A 21,041-nucleotide genomic window follows, 5' to 3' on the forward strand; every position below is an offset into this window, starting at 1 on the left:
AAATGTTTTTGTCTAACATCTCCATGTGGGCAACAAGAAACTGTTGTGCTGATATGTCTTAATTGGTATGCCCATTACTATGTGTAGTCGTCTGAAGACGTCTTTACTACTCTGCCACCTTTACCACAACTTTAACAACAACCATTTTTGGGCTTCCTTCCTTCCTTGCTTCTTTTATTTCTGTCCCTGTTACACATTATGCAGCTGAATAACAATAGATTGAAACTTTACATTGGCATGTTTTTGGGCCCTTGTTCTTGTGTTTTATCCATCCATTTTTGTATTTGTTGGATTTTTTTTTCTCCATTATTTATTTTGTCATTATTTATGCATGCCGTGACATTGTTTACATTTCACAGAAAGAGATGTTGATCTATCTGCTCACTTTCCAATGGATTTAAAAAAAAATAATTACAATCTCGAAGATCTCCATTTCGTTCCTTTTTGGCATCACCTATGGCGATAAGCTGTAATTGCCGGTGTGTTTTTGGATCTCACTTTCCCTTGTTTTTGAAGTTTCATTGTCTGTAGTCTGTGATTTTTCCGGGGGAATGTCGACACCAACACCCAGTTCGTAGTAATGTAAATGCTAGGGCTTTCAACACTGGGCTCAGTCACCATTGCGATACCTCATCTGGCAATGGATAGTGACTTAACAGACATTTATTTATTAAAATGAAAATCTTCGAGATTATTGCTTTAACATTTAACCCTAAAAACAATACCCTGGTAACTGTAGGGTATTATTACTGTAAAAAAAACACACTTTTAACAACTAAACTAAACAACAGCCAATATGGCTGCCACTGAAAACTATCCATGGCAATGTCTGGCATCGAGTTGAGACAGATTCTCCCCCAGACCACATATTTTTAGATCACTGGGGACCCAAAGCAGTTTTTTTTTATTGGCCTGTCACAATCCAAGCTATGTTAACCAAACATATTCGGATTCACTCGCTGTCAGCAGGGATACTTGTAATACTTACAGCCTTTGAGAGAGCATGTCATTAATGCAGAAAGCAACATCTGGATTTCTGATACCATTATGTCCTAAGATTTATTTAGTATTTATTCCTACTTATTTTGCACTTCCACTTTAAGTAAGGGAAAGAAACGGTGCAGACAGGCCTCAGGATGTGTATTTCTACTATTTATAGAAGCAGAATACATAATTTATTTGTATTACCACGGAATAAAAGTCAAATCTTCTGGTGGTTAAATTGGTAAACGGTCCATACGCTTAAGCCTATCTTCATTGTCTAGCAGGCCAACACTTCTGGAAAAGATCTCCATTCATATGAGTTTGATTGGAGAAAAGGCCAGTGCCTTCTTACCACAGAATAACATGGTGTGGAACAATCCAATATGTCAAGTAGTACCAGGCTAATATCAGGCTCATTTTAATGTTCATTTACCCCCTCTATGGAAATTGATCCATTCAAAACATGATGTTGACAGTAAATAAATAAGTTTAAATGGGAATCAAACAAGAGAAACCCATTTTGAGAATTCCCACAAACATATTTCTGAGAAAATGATGTTTGAAAACATATTGGGGCCTTGCTGATATCTGTGACATGTCTGCTTTTACATGGCAACCGCTAATCTCTGGAAAATGCAAGAGATTGTTGAGCTTTGCCTTCAGAACATTTTATTTTATACACAAGTGTTTGACCTGACATGTTTCTATGTTCAATCAGGTTCTTTGTATTGTGTAAATTTCTTCACTTACTGGTGTGTTTGTCTCTCCTTATTTCATGTGTAATAGTACAGGGAGTGCCATTTCAGATCATCCACATTTATTATTTTCTATTGAAAGGGTCCAAACCATGTAATGCTATAAAATAGAGAAACGTATTAAGTACAATACCACAATCTTTAAGTATTTTCCACAAAAATTGTTGATATTGTATTGTCAGATGGTTTCAGTATGACGCAATCTAAAAAAAGCAATACTGTATTCAAATGTATTGTGTAATGACCCAAGTGTAAAATTTCATTGGAAGATGCTTGTCTCAACCTGGGCAGGAAAGGGAAAAAAACATGTATACAGATTTAATCACACCTCCAGCATAAAAGCATATTGCACAACTATTTCAGATTCAGATTTCTGATAGACGTGAAGAAATAGAGGTAAAGGAACAATCCACCTCAAGTGAAGTCACATGTTATTCCTATTTTTTTTATTTTCTTACAATTTGTGAACATGAGTAAACGTTCCAAGAAAAACAGTAAAACTCCCTTTATGAACAAGTTCATCATTGATAGTAAAGCCTCTTGATGTTTTGTCTGTAGATACCGTCACATTTGGAGTTTGGCTTAAAACTGATATCTGTGAATTATTGTTCATCTGTGACAGCAGTTCTAGTGCCTTAAATTGGACTTCTTCCATTTTCACTTTGTATAAACTGCAATGGCAACTACTGTATGCTAATGTTTTCTGCGACAACCTGGGGTTCCCTAAATAGCATCTTAAGATGTCTTTAAGAACCTGGCTTATGGCTGAGGTGTTTTTTTGCTGAGAAACATAACACCAATTAATGCTAATCTGTTATGTAATCTGGTTCCCAGAAATCCTACATATCCAGCCAGCCTAATTGGGGGAATGCTGTTCTACAGCATTCCACCTATTGTTATTCGGTTCTTTATTTATTTTTTTTAATTTTAACTTTATTCCGTACGTTTTTTGGCTCTCCGTAACTTCTGCATACTTTCAGCTATTTAAACCATTCAACTTTTCAAATGTTCAGCTCTTTCAGCTAATGATGGGACTTCTTCAACTTTTTTTCTACTATTTATACTTTTTAATATTTTAAGCTTTTTAACACTTTTTTTTTACATTGAAGTCAATGAGAGCAGACTTCAACCCCTTAAAATCTTCTTCTGCTCCCAAAAGTTTCAACTCCTTCATACTTTCACCTACAGACGCCAAACAAACTTTAAAATGTTCACAAAATATTCAGCTATCCGGGGTCTACTTTTCAGTTTGATATCTTTTTACAGTTTAGTGTGTATTATTATTTCAGGAAATTTTATCGATTAAACAGGGTGTGTATTGCGCTGCTTAGAGTGGATGACATCACAGCTAGAGGGTGAAGCTTCGAAAAAATTATCTTAGTTCCTTGTCTGTAAACTGCTCTCACGCCCACAATATCTACTTGTCATACACAATTTATACATCAAAACGTAGGTATTTTTGTCTAGTTTCAGGCATTCTACTCAGCTTTGTGATACGCCTTTTACTTTTGGCTGGTTGAGCTTCCAAATGACAAGATGTCCAAATCTTTCTCCATTGGCTCCAATGTTAAAACTCGTGGATATTTCCCAGCGAAACACTGAACGAACCACTTTTTTAAATCGCTGACATGCCCACATTTTTATGTTTATCCATATAAATTTTATACCGATACGTTCACAAAGGCCTTGTGTCTCTAATGGTCAAGTCGCTGTTTTGATAGCATGTACTGTTGTGGATTTATTAAGGCTTGTTTGAAGGGTTCTCTCACACTGTCTCTCACTCATTAGGTGTGGCGATTAATGATCAAAGGGAGGCTTTATAAATAAAGAAGGACCATTGCTTGCCTCATCTAAAGATAGCCCAGTGGTTATGCTGCAGGACTTTGGTGTGGAGGACCAGGGTTCGAATCCTGCTGTAGTACATCAATCAATGTGTCCCAGTGTAGGATGTTGTCGTACTTTTTCAACCACTCTCGCTACTTCAACTTATTCTTACGTATTTAAGCTATTCATCCAGTTTAGCAGACACACACACAAAGACACACACAGACACACACCTATACACACACACACACACACAGACACACACCTATACACACACACACGCACAGACACACACACAGATACACACACACACAGACAGACAGACACACACAGATACACACACACACACACACACAGACAGACAGACACACACAGATACACACACACAGACAGACAGACAGACACACCTACACACACACACACACACAGACACACACCTATACACACACACACGCACAGACACACACACACACACACACAAAGACACACAGAGACACAGACACACAAACACACAGACAGACACACAGACACACACACACGCAAGCACACACAGATACACACACACACGCAAGCACACACAGACAGACACACACCTACACACACACACACACGCACACACAAAGACACACACAGAGACACAGACACACAAACACACACACAGACAGACACACAGACACACAAACACACACACGCAAGCACACACAGACACACACACACATGCAGACATACACAGACACACATCCACAAAGCATGTTTATAAACACGTCACAGACACTTAGTAGCCATGACAACCCTTTCACAGACAGTCAAACTTTAAGCCTTTTTAGTCAATTTTAGTCAAAGTTTGCTCTTTCTTTAATTTTTTCTATCTTTCCTCTCTTTTTTCTCTCCTCTCTTTCCTCTTTCCTCTCTCTCTCCTCTTTATTCTTTCTCTCCTCTCTTTATTCTCTTTATCTCCTCTTTTCTTCTCTCCTCTCTCCTGCTCTTCTTTCTTCTCTCTTTCTCTCCTTGTCTCTTTCCTCTCTTTCTTCCTGTTCAGCCCCAGTTTTTTCCCCAATATATTTCCACATCTCATCTCAGCTAGATTGATGCTTTTTCGTTCTATGCAGTGTATATATCTGATAATAATAAAAATATTTCTTCTTTCAGCCTTTTCAACTTCCATCTTTAACAGTATTACAGTATTAATTTGTTTCATATTTCTGCATATGTGAGTCATTATCAGTTGGAAAAATTTACTCACACCTCACAATGTTCTACACATTTTGTCATTATTCAACATTTAAAGCAAACAGTTCAGTTTAGCATAAAGTTTTAACTTTTTAATGAAATTCATACTTTAATTAAAACGATTTCGGCTTTTTCAACTATTTTGACTACTTCAACTTCTTCTTACAGATTTAAGCTATTCAACCAGTTTAGCTTTAGCAATTCAGCTGTTCAGCATTCCCACGCATTTTCTGCAGGAAATGCATTTTCTAGTTAACGTTTGACATTTTGGGAAATAAGCTTATTAGAGTTAGAAGATCAATACCACTTTCATGTCTTAAGGGTTAAATTACTAATTCAAGTATTAGCTAGCATCAGCAGCTGGTTAGCTTAGTACATAACCTACCCTAAAACCACAACTTGTCGTGTTTGTTTTATATATAACATGTTAATAAGTGAGTTTTCGAGCCATAGGTTCTTTAAGACATTATGGGATTGATTTGACTCTTTCCCAGACTGGCAAGCAACCAACACACTTAGCCTTATTCCCTGTAATCCGTTGACTCATATTATGAACAGCAATTATAGCATTGCAATTGCTATGTTTTTTTTTGCTTTTTAAATATATGGAAAAAGGGTGAATATTTTCGTCACTGATGGGATTCCATACACTTGGATTATCACAAAGACGATTTCAGAGGAGAAGGTGTTAGTCAGGAAACAGCACATGCTATAAGCTTTGACCAACTGGCATTTGTCTTGGTGTCAACTATTGAAGCCTGATGGTATCATTTTGACATTTTGTAGCAATTCAAACTCTTGATAACTTTGACAAACTGGCACTGACACCAACCTTTTTATTTTAGTGTTGGGTTAACCGAGCATTCCAGAGTTGGCCACAAACACACTTCCTGTAAGTGATGTCAACGCCTCTGATTTGTTCAGTAACCACAACAAAATGTCAACAATGCAGATGTAGAAGAAGTGGGATCCATTTTGATCTTTTGTTATCCAGCTATGCAAAAACAGTAGGATGGTGGATTAGCGCCTATTGATACCTTCATCTTTCAAAATTCAACCATTTATCGTTTGAGGAAGTGTTACAAAGTGTTAGTGTAACTAGCATCCTCTTAGAGCACTTACACAAAAAGAAAAACTATGCTTCCTAAGTTGTTGGTGTTTTCCTGTCATTGTGGTGTACTCTATGTCCAAAGTGTAATTTGAGAGTCTAAACAATTAATGTATATCATCCTAGTCCCATCACTGGTCCAAAACGTACTTTCCGAATTTGTTCCAATGTTAAAATGCACCATCTTTATCAACACTTCACACGGAGTGTGTCATTTGTCAACCAAAGTTGTCAATTCAAAGCTTTCTGTGTAATGCATTTGATACTGATCTCAAATACTTGTAAGTATTTGAAGGAGCACTTGATTTATCTCACCTGGCAAAGTGAATAGCATCTTGGAAACAAAGTGCGAGTTGACAAAATTCTGATATAACATTCATGCTTTGCAAACTCTAAAAATCTTCATCTCTTTAAAGGTCCCATGGCATGACAATTTCACTTTATGAGGTTTTTTAACATTAATATGAGTTCCCCCAGCCTGCCTATTGGTCCCCCAGTGGCTAGAAATGGTGATAGGTGTAAACCGAGCCCTGGGTATCCTGCTCTGCCTTTGAGAAAATGAAAGCTTAGATGGGCCAATCTGGAATCTTCCCCTTATGACATCATAAGGGGAAAGGTTACCTCCCCTTTCTCAGCTTTGCCCGCCCATAAGAAAGAGAGAGACATCATGGCTAGCAAACAAGCGAAGCATGTCAAGGCCACACCCCCTCCACCTTGCCCCCGCCCCCTCCATCTTCCCCCCTCCTCACAATAGCATTTAAAGATACAGACACAGAAATGGCACATCCTAAGGAAAGCTCATTGTGGGACTGGCTCTAGTGGCTGTAATTCTGCACCAAGGCTGAATTTCGGGAAAGGAACTTCAGATACAGTATTGGGGACCACTATGGCCTATATAAAAGCTTCCAAAAAACAGCATGTCATAGGACCTTTAAAAAAAAAGGTTTGCAGAGCGTTCGTCATATTTTCAAATACTTGCACTTACGTCAGTCACTACATTGCCTGCTTCTTTCAAAGGATGTTAACCTCCTGCAGAACTCCATAGCCTCTAAATGTGTCTGGGTGAATTGGCACAAGATGAATGTATGTCTCGACATCTCTCCGATGTTTTCTGTACATGTCTGTTTTTGATAGTAAAACTTTAGTGTGCATAACTTGTCTTGAAGCTACAACTTGTGAATAAACCAAAAGGTTTGGGATGTGAACATACTGGACTGGACTTGAGTCTGACGTCTCCTTTGTTTGTGTGGGCCGGCTGAGTTTCTCAGAAAGTAACAGATCAGTTTACTAGTTACATCACTTTGTGTTTAATAATTCATAAGATGAATCATGACCTTCAATGTAATTGGAAATTCTTTCCAAATACAGTCTGTGAGAGTGGGAGATAGTCAGTGTTTTCAGCAACACCTGTTGATAAAACCTAACTCCATTTTCGGAAGATTTTCATGAAAGTAAAATGTATTTTTTAAAGCTGTTCTTAAAAACTCAACTGTAGTTTTGGAGGGCTTAAACAACAGTAACGAATTACTTTGTAGCCTTAAATAAAAAGACTGATACCACTCTCGTGTTTGTAAGATAAATATGAAGCTACAACCATCAGATGGTTAGCTTATTTTAGCTTAGCATAAAATATGGAAACAGCTGAAACAGCTAGCCTGGGACTGTCCAAAAAGATAACAAAATCCACAAAATAACACGTTTGTTCACTCATTAACACGTTACATCTTGTTTGTTTTATCCGTAGGAAAACGGGTCATTATGCTAAGCTAACTGTTCAACCCTTCATTTTAATGTACAGACACAAGCGTTGTATCAGTCTTCTCAATCAACTCTTGCCAAGCAAGCGAGTACGCATATTTCCCAAAAAATTGAATATTTCTTTTAAATCTGTAATTGTATTTTCTTGCATCTGAAAATTGAGAATTCATTTTTGGTAAATTTAACTGGCTCACAGATGCTATTTACACTTGGTATGTTTGTAATCTGCTATAATTTAAAGTTATGTGGGTTTGAACAAGGTTTAGCTGGACAACATGCACTGCTGTAATAGGCCTGTAACAATTATTACATAATTGTCCAATTGTCCTTTTTTTTTTTTTTTTTTTACTTTTTTACTGCAATTAATTGCTGACATTAGCTGAGGTCTTAAGGTGTATGACCGCCAATTGTTTTTTTTTAGATAAATATTTTATTAGCACCATTTATCATTCAGACATACAGAACAGATTCCACAATATGTAATATATAGTAATATTGGATGGTGCACACAAACTGAACAAGAACAAAAACCCTCTCCCATCCCCCACCTTCTCAAGCATAACGATGTCTAGAAAATACGCTAACCACTGTTTTATACAAAGCGAGTGGGGAGCCAGCGTTGAGCTATAATTTTCTTGGTTGCAGTTGAGCCGGCTAGCCAAATCTTCCTCTGTCTCTCGAGCCGGTGTAATTTAGAGTCGTCATTAAGTAACAAAACAATCGGTATTCCAGTAACTACCTGGAATACAGTTAGACTCTTTTTTTTCTTGATAATAAAGAGGTGTAGTGTACTTCATACGCTGTGTATTTGTGTTCTTACATTATCTGGGTCACATAACAGTGATATATAACCAAAAGATAGATCCTGGAATTCTTTCAAAACTTTAATTTGTTTTTAAAAAGTAATACATAAATAAATATTTTTGAATTTGACTGAAAGAGACAATTAGATTGTTAATCTTAATTATTTCTAAGACAATGCTATTGTACAGCAAAATTTGGAATTGTTACAGCTCTACTGCTGTATAGGCTACTGCCTGCCAGTGGATAGTGGGATTAAAGAGGTTACAAAATGGAGTTGCAGACAGAGTGGAGGAGAGCAGGAATGAAGTAGGGTAACACTTCAAGTTGAGCCAGGTTAGATATAGACCAATGTGACACCCTCTCAAATGTTCCCATGCTGGCAATGTGCCCAGAGTTGTTGCATTTCATAAGTAAGTCCTGTTATATAGCAGTTACACAACGAATCACATTACGGCCTTCAGCGTGGAGTTACTCTTCAACAACATTTAGTAGGCTCTATCAGGTTAGGTCAGTAGAAGGTGGGCTGAGTAAAACACTTAGGGGGTTATAGCCAAAACAAACGGTTGATACAGTCACTCTGCACTGCTGCTCATAAAAACCAATTTGGGTCATGAAAACATTCCTCTGAAGTAGAGGGTCTCTGGAGGAAAGTCTACAAACCGCTGATGGACACAGATTCAAGCAGAGTAGTTCACAGAAAAAGAGGACGGTGGTGGTTTGCGTGTGTGTGTGTGTGTGTGTTTGTGCGTGCGTGTGTGTGCGTGCGTGCGTGCGACTGTGTGGTGGGATAAATAAGGCAGAATAAACAAGAGCGAGAAGCCAAGAAAAGACTGTTGAAGAGAACAAAACTGCCACTTAGAGAAAACAAGTCTGTGAGAGAGAGAGAGAGAGAGAGAGAGAGAGAGAGAGAGAGAGAGAGAGAGAGAGAGAGAGGGTCATTTTGGGACAGTGACAGCTTGTTTTCACACATACTACGTCTCCAATATGTTAGAGCTGCACACTCAAATAAAAAAGTTAGATATACAGAGAGAGGGGGGAGAGCTGGACAGACAGGAAGTCTGGTTATGCAAGCAATTTAAATATAGGTCACTCAGAGTTAGAAACTTACAAAGAGGCAGAAAAAAGTATTAGAGAAGGAGAGATGGAGGGAAAGAGCAGTGGCTCCTTAACTTCCTGGCTCACTCTTTATTTGTTGCTCTTCAGTGTAATTACACTGCAGATTAGCAGGTTTAGCTCGCTGCAGTCCCATAAGGACTCTTAGAGATTTGAAGGCCTACTTATGCCAATCCTGGCGCCTCTAAATATAGAGACATAGAAGCTTTGATGAGACCTGTATATTGCATACAGTAAACGTCTTTCGTCAAAACCTCTACTTGGTGTCTAGGATGTATCTTGTTTATGCAAATCAGCACTCAGTCTATAAACAATCCAGAGAAATGTGTTTCATGCTTAAATTTAATCTATGGGAGATTTGAAATTCCTAAATTAGCCTACAATAAAACAAAAAAGAAATACAGTGAAATTCAATACACACTGTCATATGTATTTTATTTGTATACATGCATTTAATGTGTTAAAAGAAAAAAGTGTTAAATGGCAGTTATTTAGCTTTTTGTCTTTAATAAATAAACTCCACGCCACATCAACAAAATAAAATCAACACACAACACTAAACACAAAGTGAAGAGGTGCAGCGTGCTTGCAAAGCACTGGCACTAGTTTTCATGAGGAGGCACAGGGGAGCGTCTTCTTTTTTTGAAATAGAAACGCATTGTCCATGCCAAAATGAAAAACAATCAACTGTCCAATCACGGCTAAGGGCTGAACAAAGAGCTGATGGCAGCCATGACATATTTGATTTCTTTTTTTATTAAAGGTGCCCTGCCACACAAAACCGTTTTTACTTGCATTTTTTAAAATATGTTAGGTCCATATGTGTTTGTGTTATGTTGTGAATGTGAATGTGAAAATAAACTGCGACCTCCTCTGTCAGCTCTAGCCACTGAAAAGAAATAAGCAGAGAAATCAGGCCAGTTACAAAAGCTGGTCAGTCTGACGTGGTGTTGCCTGAGTTCATTACTATTCATGAGCTCGCCCAGTTGCGCTGGGTAAAGGATGCTGATAGTCAGGCTCTCATTGGCTAGCTGTTAGCCAATCAGAGTCAAGCAGCTTAGCTCGTTGAATATTAATGAGAACTGGCACAAATCGAGCTGAGTCTTCCTGCAGGCTTTCTATACCACGCTAGAATGGCTTGAAACAAGGTAACCAAGGCCTTTTTTCCACAAAAAAGTCCACGGTAGAACTTCAGACATTACCACAAAGTAATGAAATACGTGTGGCAGGGCACCTTTAAAGTGGCTATATGTAAATTTAGCTGCTGTCTGGGCAGTGAGACAGCATTTATGACTCTTAAACAGATTGGAAATCAGTTACTTTGTCTCCTGAGTGAAATTAACCAATTCGGGATAACAGTGTAGTCACTTTAAGGAATACTAAATCTTGTAGTATGTTAAACAAGGTAACTATCACATTTTGTGTGTAATGAAATGAGAGGGAAATGAGAGGAAAGAATCAGATTGAATCTTTAGCTTTAATGATGATAATGTCCTCATTGATTGCACAGTTCTTAAAATATCTTACTGGAAACAGAGCGGTCACTGATGGCAACACGGGTCTGTTTTTCCTGCAGGTTTAAACCAGCTAGGACTGTCCTTGTTGTGTTGAAATTCACTGTCACAGGGGCCAGTCTGACCAAAGCCAAAAGCATGCAGAGTGTCTGTCTGTGGACATCCAGCTGGTCCTCTGCTGCCAGCATGGATCTATAATAAGAAATGGATACAGCGTTTGAGGCGGAGCCCCGTTCATTCCTACAGTATCAGAGTTGCTCAGCTCAGTGGGGCATGATGCCATCATGGAGCCAAAACCACCTACTGTATAAAATTAGCCGGATGATTGGCACTGCTTCTGGATTCTGCGACCCATAAAGCAGGTACCCTAGAGACTCCGCTGGCCCAGCTGGCTACTTCCGAATGGATCATATTCTGATAGTGAAACGAGTCATTTCGCTGGGGTTGGGACGCTCGAAAAACAAATGCATTCACTGATATACAGACATCGCTTTCAACAGGGCGTCACGTGACAGGCCTGGATTTGTAAACCAAGCTACTGTTTGGCCACTATGTTCAATTTGTTGTTAACACTTTACTTGGAGGTATCTACATAAGAGTGACATGACACTGTCATGAACACATGACACAGTCATGACACATGAACCCTAACCCTATAGGTGGGGTTAGAGTTCATGTGTCATGACTAGCGTCCATCCCGGGCGTTGCGTTTTAACCCTAACCCTAACTCTAACTCTAACCCTAACCATAACTTGTCAAGACAAAAACCGAATGACACTTACTAAAAGAAGCGTCATGTCATAAACGTTTATGACTTGTGTTATGTTTATGACACGTACATGACGTTCATGTCACTCTTATGTTGATACCTTCAAGTAAAGTGTAACCAATTTGTTTATAGCCCTGCGCACTACCTGGGGGCCTGGCTGCCAGAGAGATGTTATGTCGTTTCAGCCTTTTACCTTTTTGTCCACTTCAAACTGCAAACAGACAGTGCTTTCTGTTACTTTCAACTACTTTACTGGACATGCTGTTTGTCTCAGGTTCTTAAGAGCCAAAATGTTCCCTTAAAATGTTCCCTTAGGAGGTGGTGGGGACCAAAACAGAGCTAGGCGAGCAGAGCGCATGTATGTTGTATGCTAATGTCAAGCTGAATGTTTTAAAACAGTTTTTATTTATATGTCATAAGGTTAATGCAGCTTTAGCAAACAAGTAGATGATTGATCACCCGCTGAAAGTGGGAAACTTAAACTGTTCTTCTGTTGTTTCTAGAAGAAACAAAAACTCGTCACCAGAACCTATGGGGTTACTGCACGGTGACCACCAAATTATTAATTACCGCCAGAGCACCGAAATCGTCGGCGAAGGCCTTGAAGATGAAAACCAACTCCACCATGCGCGCGGTGTCCGACGGTTGTGCAAATGCACGACCACACAGAGCAGCGCTCGCCAGAAATCCCGATGTGGTGCGAGGGCCCGCCCAACGCTGCTTGCATCTTTAATTTAATTTATTATTGTTCAATAGTAAAACAAAACATAATAAAAGCCACAAGGTAGCCATGCACGGATACAGTTAAGCTTAAGGATTCAATGTAGCATATTTTAACATTAAAACATAATGCATACATATATGAATATGTCAACAATTATTATTTTGATTAGCTTACTATTGTATGCACCACTAAAAGGTTTGTGTAAAGGCTCTTGGTCGCCTTAGATGTAGGCCCAGTTTAATATGCAACTACATTTTTTACACAATATATAAGAAGGGGTCCCTGCTCCGTCTCTTTTTCAGCTGAGGGATCCTTAAAAACTTTGTCCCCTGCTAAAAAGTGACACCAATAAGGAGGTTTGACTGTGTGGGAGACTTACATTTATTTGCTGGTTACTCTTAAGTTGTATATGTCTGGGCAGAAAAATGTCATATAATGTCTGACACAAATGCTAGCAGACATGGTAGTGGTTAAGCATGAAATTTAATTATGAGAACTGTAATTACTTTTAACACTAAGACGATTTTTTTCACAGCAGGATTAGTAGCTGTTTTGTTTATGCAAGTCTTTCTTCAATAGTTTCTGTGATCTCCTACTGATCGTAGTGCCCCCCCACCCCCTGTCAGTGTCTCCTCACCTCTGTGAATTCTGCCAAGTTGGTTGGTTATATAACCTGTAAATGAGAAGGTCAGCACCCAGCAGTCATCGCTATGGATACTTGGCACAGAGACACACACACACACACACACACACACACATCGTACATCTTGGCTGGTCCAGCTTGGAGCCGCATGTATGTATGTATGTGTGTGTGTGTGTGTGTGTGTGTGTGTGTGTGTGATAGTGCATGTAACAAAAGTAGGGCAGCAGCGGCCCGTGTTACCTAACTCACCCAGAAAAGACATCTGGGAAGTTTAAACAGCCCTTTTATTACAGCTTCCTGTACATGCGCAAACACACACACGCACACGCACGCACACACACACACACACACACACACACACACACACACACACACACACACACACACACACATTCCATCAATCATACACATGAAAACATTGGCTCGTGTTGCAGGAGTCGCACACTGATGCAAGTAAGCACACAAACATTTGGCTCCAAATCTGGCCACACACAAGGAGAAAGTCACATTCACACAACACAGATGTGCATATGTGTACATGCCACGACTGCACAGTAAGTGTTCAAAACTCTCTGTTTGGCAAAGTACTCATCAGTTTAGAATTAGTTTTTAATAAGTCAGTATAATGTTTTGTGTTATAAAATTAGTTTTTTTTTTTTTTATCATAAATTCTAAGATCTGCATATGCTAAATCTGTTCAGTGAAATTAAGCCACTAGTTAAAAGTAAAAAAATGTGTTCCGGTGCAGCCGGTGCAACGGAATTAATGATAATTTAAAAGTCTCACAAAGTTTTAGGTTGATTAGATTTATTCTTAAAGGACAAATCCGGCGCAAAGTAGGCTCCAGTAGGCTTTGACATTGTTGTAGGCGTGAAGTTCAACACTCAACATTTCAGTCAAGTAAAACGTGCATCATGGCATATGTACATCTCCAGCACCGCGCTTTATCCTCTAAATTTTGCCCAACTTTAATAGCAGTCTTGAAAATTAAGACTTTTATAGTGCGTAGTAAGCCTCATTTGCTTTCACCGCAAACAGCTTCAAAAAGTCATTAAGAAACAGAGTGATTTTGGAACTGCTGCTGAAAAGTGCAAAGAGCAAATGTGACTGTTAAAGACAGGGCCATAAAAATGGCAACAAAGTCATCATCAATATCACTGTTAGCTTCATTATGAGGCTCAATATGTTTTGCGGCTCCAGACAAAAAAAAATGTTTAGCTGAAAATGGCAAGTTTGCTGACCTCTGGTCTAAAGTAGTCTATATCCACGACGTTCCACTTCTGGGATTGCTCTGTTGCCAACGGGATTCCACCAGATTTCACTCATTTAGGCTGGATATCTGTTGCCTTGGGCTTTCTTTGTGTTGGAATTCTAACCTCCGGTGGATTTGTGAGGACTATAGTTAACTGCTCCTCAGATCTCTGCAGGGTAAATCCAGACAGCTAGCTAGACTATCTGTCCAATCTGAGTTTTCTGTTGCATGACTAAAACTACTTTTGAATGTACACATGTTCCACCAAGACAAGTTCCTTCCCGAGGCTATTTTGCAGTGATGTCGTGCTTAGCGCCGCCCAACACAATTGTGATTGGTTTAAAGAAATGCCAATTATACCAAAGCATGTTTTTCTCCCATCCCGGATTGCTGTGTGGACTAGCCAGACCCTCCTCCGCAGCGCTGTGGAGGAAGGCCCAGCAATGCGAGACTAGGTCTAAAGTGACTTTGAATGAGCACTTGAGAATTGAGTGTGTTGCTTAAAGTGGTATTACACAGATTTTAAACATGTAGGTCAGTTTAAGCACCATAGTACTACTCAGTCTGTTCTAAAGTTACACCAGTACACATTCATAATAAACATGCGTTACAAACTGAGGTGTGGAGTTTATGGTGTGGATCTGACCTACAAACCCACGCAACATTTACTGGCAAGGATACATACACACACACACACACACACACACACACGTGCAAAATCCGTCTGTCAATGCACTACTTTCTACCACCGCAGTGCTCTTTCTCCCTCCATCCCTTCTTTCACCCTTCACCCCCAAAAATCTGTCTCCCCTATTAGGCTTATTTGTGTAAGAGTGACAGTGTTTCCCGCTCACACTTGGACCAGTCCCTACTCACACATTAATGGACCCACACACATGCAATCACAAACACCCACCCACCCACGGTGAGCCAATGACCTGACTTCCATTGGCACAGGAACACAATCCGACCTCATGCAGACCACAGCTGTATTTGTAACACTATACTTGTGAGGACAGACTATACAGTATTGACTCGTTGACTTGATGATTCAATAACCTTAAACCCCTCCACAGCAGTAACGTGGCAAACGCAACATTTACTCAATTCATGGCAAACTTATTTTTAAAAGCCCACTGATACAGTCCTCACTCTGGGAGATTTTTCTCATCTTACTGTTCTTGTGAGGACATCCAATAGAGAACACAGTCATGGAGGGTCTCATGAAAGATGTTGCCAAGGTGCGTGATTGGAAATGTAGGATCCAGTGTTTTTGGAGCTTTACTCACATGGGTGGCTTGAAGTCAGAATATGTAAACCTGTACTGCTTTAAATTTGAGCTTTTTTTTTTTATTTATCTGTCACTTGGGAGTAACCTTAGCCTGGTTGACACCAGACCCTTCTAAGTTGTAACTGAGAGTGGGTCTGGGGAAGGTTCATTCACAGCTCATTTCCAAAGGGGCGTCACCAACGAACGAAAAAAGCCTTTGGGTGCAATTGGCTAGTCCTTCAACCAATCAGACCAACGATCCGGGTGACGTAGCAGCGACAGCGGGTTTGCTGCGCTTCGGTGGCCGTCATGTTGAATGTAAAAAAAAAGCTGCTCGCTGTCGCTGCGCTATCGTCATCGTGTAAAGCCCGCCCCAACGGTTGTGATTGGTGCCTCGATTTGGAAAAATTGGAAATGGGCTTGAATGGGCTCTTGGCAAGGGGGTAAGCGAGCGTCCACAAAGCGTACCTCCTGTGGAGCCATTTTGTTGCTAACAAGCCATCACCTGTCGTTAGCATCCCATTGACTCCCATTCATTTTGACATCACTTTGACAGCGAATAACTTCACATCTGAAGCGTTTAAAGACTCTATTTGTCCGTTGTTTATTTCTAAAGAAACACGACAATGTATAAAAGGCTCCATTACCTTGTACCTCACGTTATGGCTCCGTAGCAGACGTTTTTGTAAAAATAGGCTAACGATTTTGTCATAACCACGCAACTTACTGTCGCATAATAGAGGAATTACTGTACAGTACAGGAGAAGCTCACAGGCAGTTTGGACTTACCGGTACATTAGCTGTTTAGGTTTAATTACTAATGTTAACTAGCATTTTAGTTAGCAATAATTAGCCTGTGCCTATGTTATCTCCTTACATATACCTACGCTCTCCGTCTCTTGGCACAGCTACTTATTTAGTATTTGTGAAATCTAAATATATTAATAGTAAACAAGTACTGGGATCACCTTATAAAATGTACGTGGAATTTATAGTACATTAAAGGCATTTTAACTTTCAAACCCAAATAGATGGACTTGGCTGTGTTGATGGAAGAAAAATTGACCTTTTTCACAGCAGACATGTTGACTTGTCATAGTAGGAAAAGCACAGCTGAAATTGATAACCTTAACGATGGCTCAATTTCATCAAGTGTCCCAGTAAGATATTTCAGTGAGTCAGCATGCACAATACCAGGACCTCTCCTAAGTGGAATGCAGCCATCAGTAATGGTTTAATACCAGGACCTCTCCTAAGTGGAATGCAGCCATCAGTAATGGTTTAATACCAGGGCCTCTCCTAAGTGGATTGCAGCCATCAGTAATGGTTTAATACCAGGACCTCTCCTAAGTGGAATGCAGCCATCAGTAATGGTTTAATACCAGGGCCTCTCCTAAGTGGATTGCAGCCATCAGTAATGGTTTAATACCAGGACCTCTCCTAAGTGGATTGCAGCCATCAGTAATGGTTTAATACCAGGGCCTCTCCTAAGTGGAATGCAGCCATCAGTAATGGTTTAATACCAGGGCCTCTCCTAAGTGGAATGCAGCCATCAGTAATGGTTTTGAACACACCTGTGCTTTTCCTACTGTGAAATGTCAACATGCCTGCCGTGAAAAAGGGTCTATATATTTCCTTTATAATTCCACTGCAGAAACTGTGTATGGACAAACACACAGAAAATACAACAGCAAAATATGTGTTCTTTACTGCAAATTTTATGTACAAGACAAATTCTCAAAAGGCAATTAAAAAATGCATAAACCATAACCGTAACTGTGAGTTAGATTTAATTGATACAAAGTAAACTTTCAGCGTTGAAACTTGCTTTCCTCTAGTGATGCAGCAAACCAATCTCCGGGGTGATTAATTAGCAGTGTATTGATTTCTGTTTTATTGACACGTTTGGTTATAAGTGGAAAATGTTTTGCCAACATAACGATGCACTGAAAAATATTAAAAACACACGAAAGTCAATGTGATGATAGGTTACTTTGTTTCTTGAACAGATTCATTTTTGGAGATGATACGATTTCTGTAGGCTGCACAGACACGGTGTAGTTATGTATTGAAAATATGAAAAGAGAAATTAAATTAAAAAATATAATTTTCACTGACAACCCGGAACATGAAGGACACACTCAGCACGCACTAACACAACAAACAGTTTAGTGTCAGTGGATCGTGTTAGAAGATATAGATTTATAGAGAACCTGATACACTGGGACAGCAGATTGAGGAAACATGACTCAGCAATTTGTACTAAAGCTCATGACGGGCAACAGTTAGTTCAGCAAATTCCGCTTAACTTGGATGTTAGCCCATTTTACTGGTCTGGTCACAACATTTTCCACATTCCTCAAAATGTGAGCATGTATCACTGGCTTAAAAAAAACGCACACACACACACACACACACACACACACACACACACACTCACACACACACACACACACACGCACACAAAGACTGACAGAAAGACAACGATTTGTCTCTTTGTCACTTTTAACCAACTTTCTGTGGATAAAGTTTCCTCTTTATAAAAATGATTCTGTCTTCCCTGAAATATTTAGTGATATCGGTGGAATCATCTGATACTTTAGATAAAGATTTTTACTTTCAGCTGCGAGACCGCAGATATTTTGTCTCATTCAGGCACATTTTAATATACTGAAAAAAATAGGAATCCACTTCAAGTAAGACGCATTACCGTTTGGGGTCTTACCCTGTCTCTTAGAAAACATGACTGTACAACATAAGGACGTAAAGAAAAAAGGTCTTCAGCTGTGATTGGATGGCTTGTACCAAACTAAAGACTTAAGCCCGGATACAAACCAGGAAGTAAGAAAACAACAGAAAACAACAGCTCTTTGTGTGCAATTCTGGGTCCATCCAAACTCTCTGCCCACTTCAACCCCGTTCCAGATCCGCCTGGCTTGGGCCTATTTACAAGATCTTACTGAACCCTGTGCCCGTCACTGGACAATCTGGGGCATCTCGCTCCAGGCTTTGGCCTTCTTCTTGGCCAGGGCCATCCAGGGGGGCTCATCCTGGGGTGAAGCCGGGGGAGGCGGGCTCCGCTGCGAGGCCGGGGTCTGGCCGGAAAGGCCCAGAGCTCTTGAACCAGACTTTTCCGGGGCGGTTCTTGATGAAAACGGAGGGGAGCTAAGTGTCGTGCTCTGGGGCGGGGGTGTCTTGGACGAGGCGGCAGTTTTGGAGGGAGGCGGCGGGCTTACGTGAGAGGGAGATTTTTGGGGAACAGGAATCGAAGTAGGGGGTGACAGGGATCTCTGGGGGGAGTTAGGGTGGGCTGGGTGAAGGGCAGGGGGAAGCTGGGGTTTAGGAGGGACAGGGCAGGGGAGCGACTGGGGTTTAGGAGGTTGAGGTGGCACCGGAGTTGGAGGAGAGAGAGCCCTCCTGGCCTCCCTTTCTAGGGACGCTGAAGGCTTTCTGCTCTCCAACGGACTCACTGGAAGGAAAGAAAACAGAAACACACACATCAAACAACCACACAGTGTGACATCATATTAGCAAGAAAGCGGTCATATCAAAAGTGAAAAAATGTGTTTTTCAGAAAATAGATCGATAGATAGATCTTTATTGTCATTGTATGCGATACAACGAAATTCTGTTGGAGCAATCCTCTCCAAATAGCAGCATAGAGTAAAAAAATAAAGATATACACCTATATACACATACACATCCATCATACATACATACGTACGCACGTACATACATACATACATACATACATACGCACATACATACATACGCTTACAGAGTAAAGATAAAAATATATATACACATATATATGCACATATACCGTATATGCACATACATACACACATACATATATATAGATATATATATATACTATATATATATATATCTATATATATATATATCTATATATATATATATATATAGATATATATATATATATCTATAGATATATATATATATATATATATATAGATATATATATCTATATATATATATATATCTATATATATATAGATATATATATATCTATATATCTATATATATAGCTCAATAAATAGGCAGACAGGTACAAATGTGATAAATTTGTAGGAAACGGCATACAATTATGCATGTAACAATATATCAACGGCACTAGCTGCATAATGGGTTTGAGCAAAAGAAGCAACAAAGAATAATAATCACACTAATTACACACCAGAGTGAAGAACAGTCATATTACTTCATATTATGTTTTTTTAATAAGTGTTTTTTTTTTCATTTTTATACTCTATACTTTTAATTTACTTTTACCACCCTCCTCAGCAGTTAAGACAAATATCCTTATTATATTTCTGTGGAATTGTTATCCTGAACAGTCATGTGTTTATGAGTCAGTTGTCATGTGATCAATGATCTGAACAGAGGTCTGTCGGGTTTGGTTGCAGTAGCACAGTTTGTCCAGATGAGGTCAGTATCGCGTCAGTCAAAAGCATTACCTCCACACAACAAGAGCAGAACAAATAGTAGGAACGTTTTTAGTCAGCTTAAACCACACCTTATTACAGAGATTCAGCATGTTCAATGGGAGTGTGTGTGTGTGTGTGTGTGTGTGTGTGTGGGTGTGTGTGCGTGCTCTGACCTTTTCCGGTGGACTCAGCTGTTCTGTTGCTGGGCTCCCTGCTTGCAGCTGAGCTGACAGACATTGGCAGTGAACTCTTCTTCTCTGGTTCCTCCTGACGACAGAGAGCAGCACAGTCACTTATATAGATAGTGTGAACCTAGCCGAAACCAACATGTCTGCTATGTCAACTTCTTCAGCATATTGGACTGTAGGGGTTGGGGTGGGTGGGGGGGGGGGAGTCGATGCACATAGTATCGCAATATTTTCCGTGGCAATACTGTGCTGATACACGGATGCCAAGTATCGACCTTTTATTATATCAATTGCACGTGAGAATTTGACTTTTTTTCAGGTTTTCATGATAGTTTTGGTGACTTTGTCTCTTTGACAATCCCATTTTACAGCAATAAAAATGAATAGACGGAAGATGTTGACAAAGATTTTCTTTTGGTGACACAATTTGAAGTTGGAAAGAAGGTAATAAATTGCAATGTATCGCAGAAAAATCACAATATGTTTAAAATTGCAATAATATCGTATGGTGACATAGGACAGAGGCCCCACAATGTATTGTGGGGCCTCTGTTGAGTCCCACCCCTCTTGGACTGTGACTAACATGTGTATCCCTGGTATTAAACTCACATCTAGGCTACAATGCAATTATGTCCCTTTGGTCTGATTGCATGCATT

General features: G+C 39.6%; 1 protein-coding gene across 2 annotated transcripts in view; it reads right to left on the minus strand.

Moving 5' to 3' along the window:
• Positions 1–17,431: 17,431 nt before the first annotated feature.
• zgc:66433 (uncharacterized protein LOC321250 homolog) overlaps positions 17,432–21,041 on the minus strand; it is a 76,111-nt gene continuing 72,501 nt past the window's right edge. For both annotated transcript variants that reach the window (XM_039813451.1, XM_039813452.1), the window contains exons 15-16: positions 20,370–20,463; positions 17,432–19,217 (exon numbers count right to left, since the gene is read on the minus strand). In XM_039813451.1, the coding sequence (XP_039669385.1) occupies positions 18,724–19,217; positions 20,370–20,463 (588 nt within the window). In that variant the 3' untranslated portion in view covers positions 17,432–18,723. The remainder of the gene's footprint in view (positions 19,218–20,369; positions 20,464–21,041) is intronic.

Source organism: Perca fluviatilis, chromosome 10 (genome assembly GCF_010015445.1).
Source record: "Perca fluviatilis chromosome 10, GENO_Pfluv_1.0, whole genome shotgun sequence".
Taxonomy (NCBI): domain Eukaryota; kingdom Metazoa; phylum Chordata; class Actinopteri; order Perciformes; family Percidae; genus Perca; species Perca fluviatilis.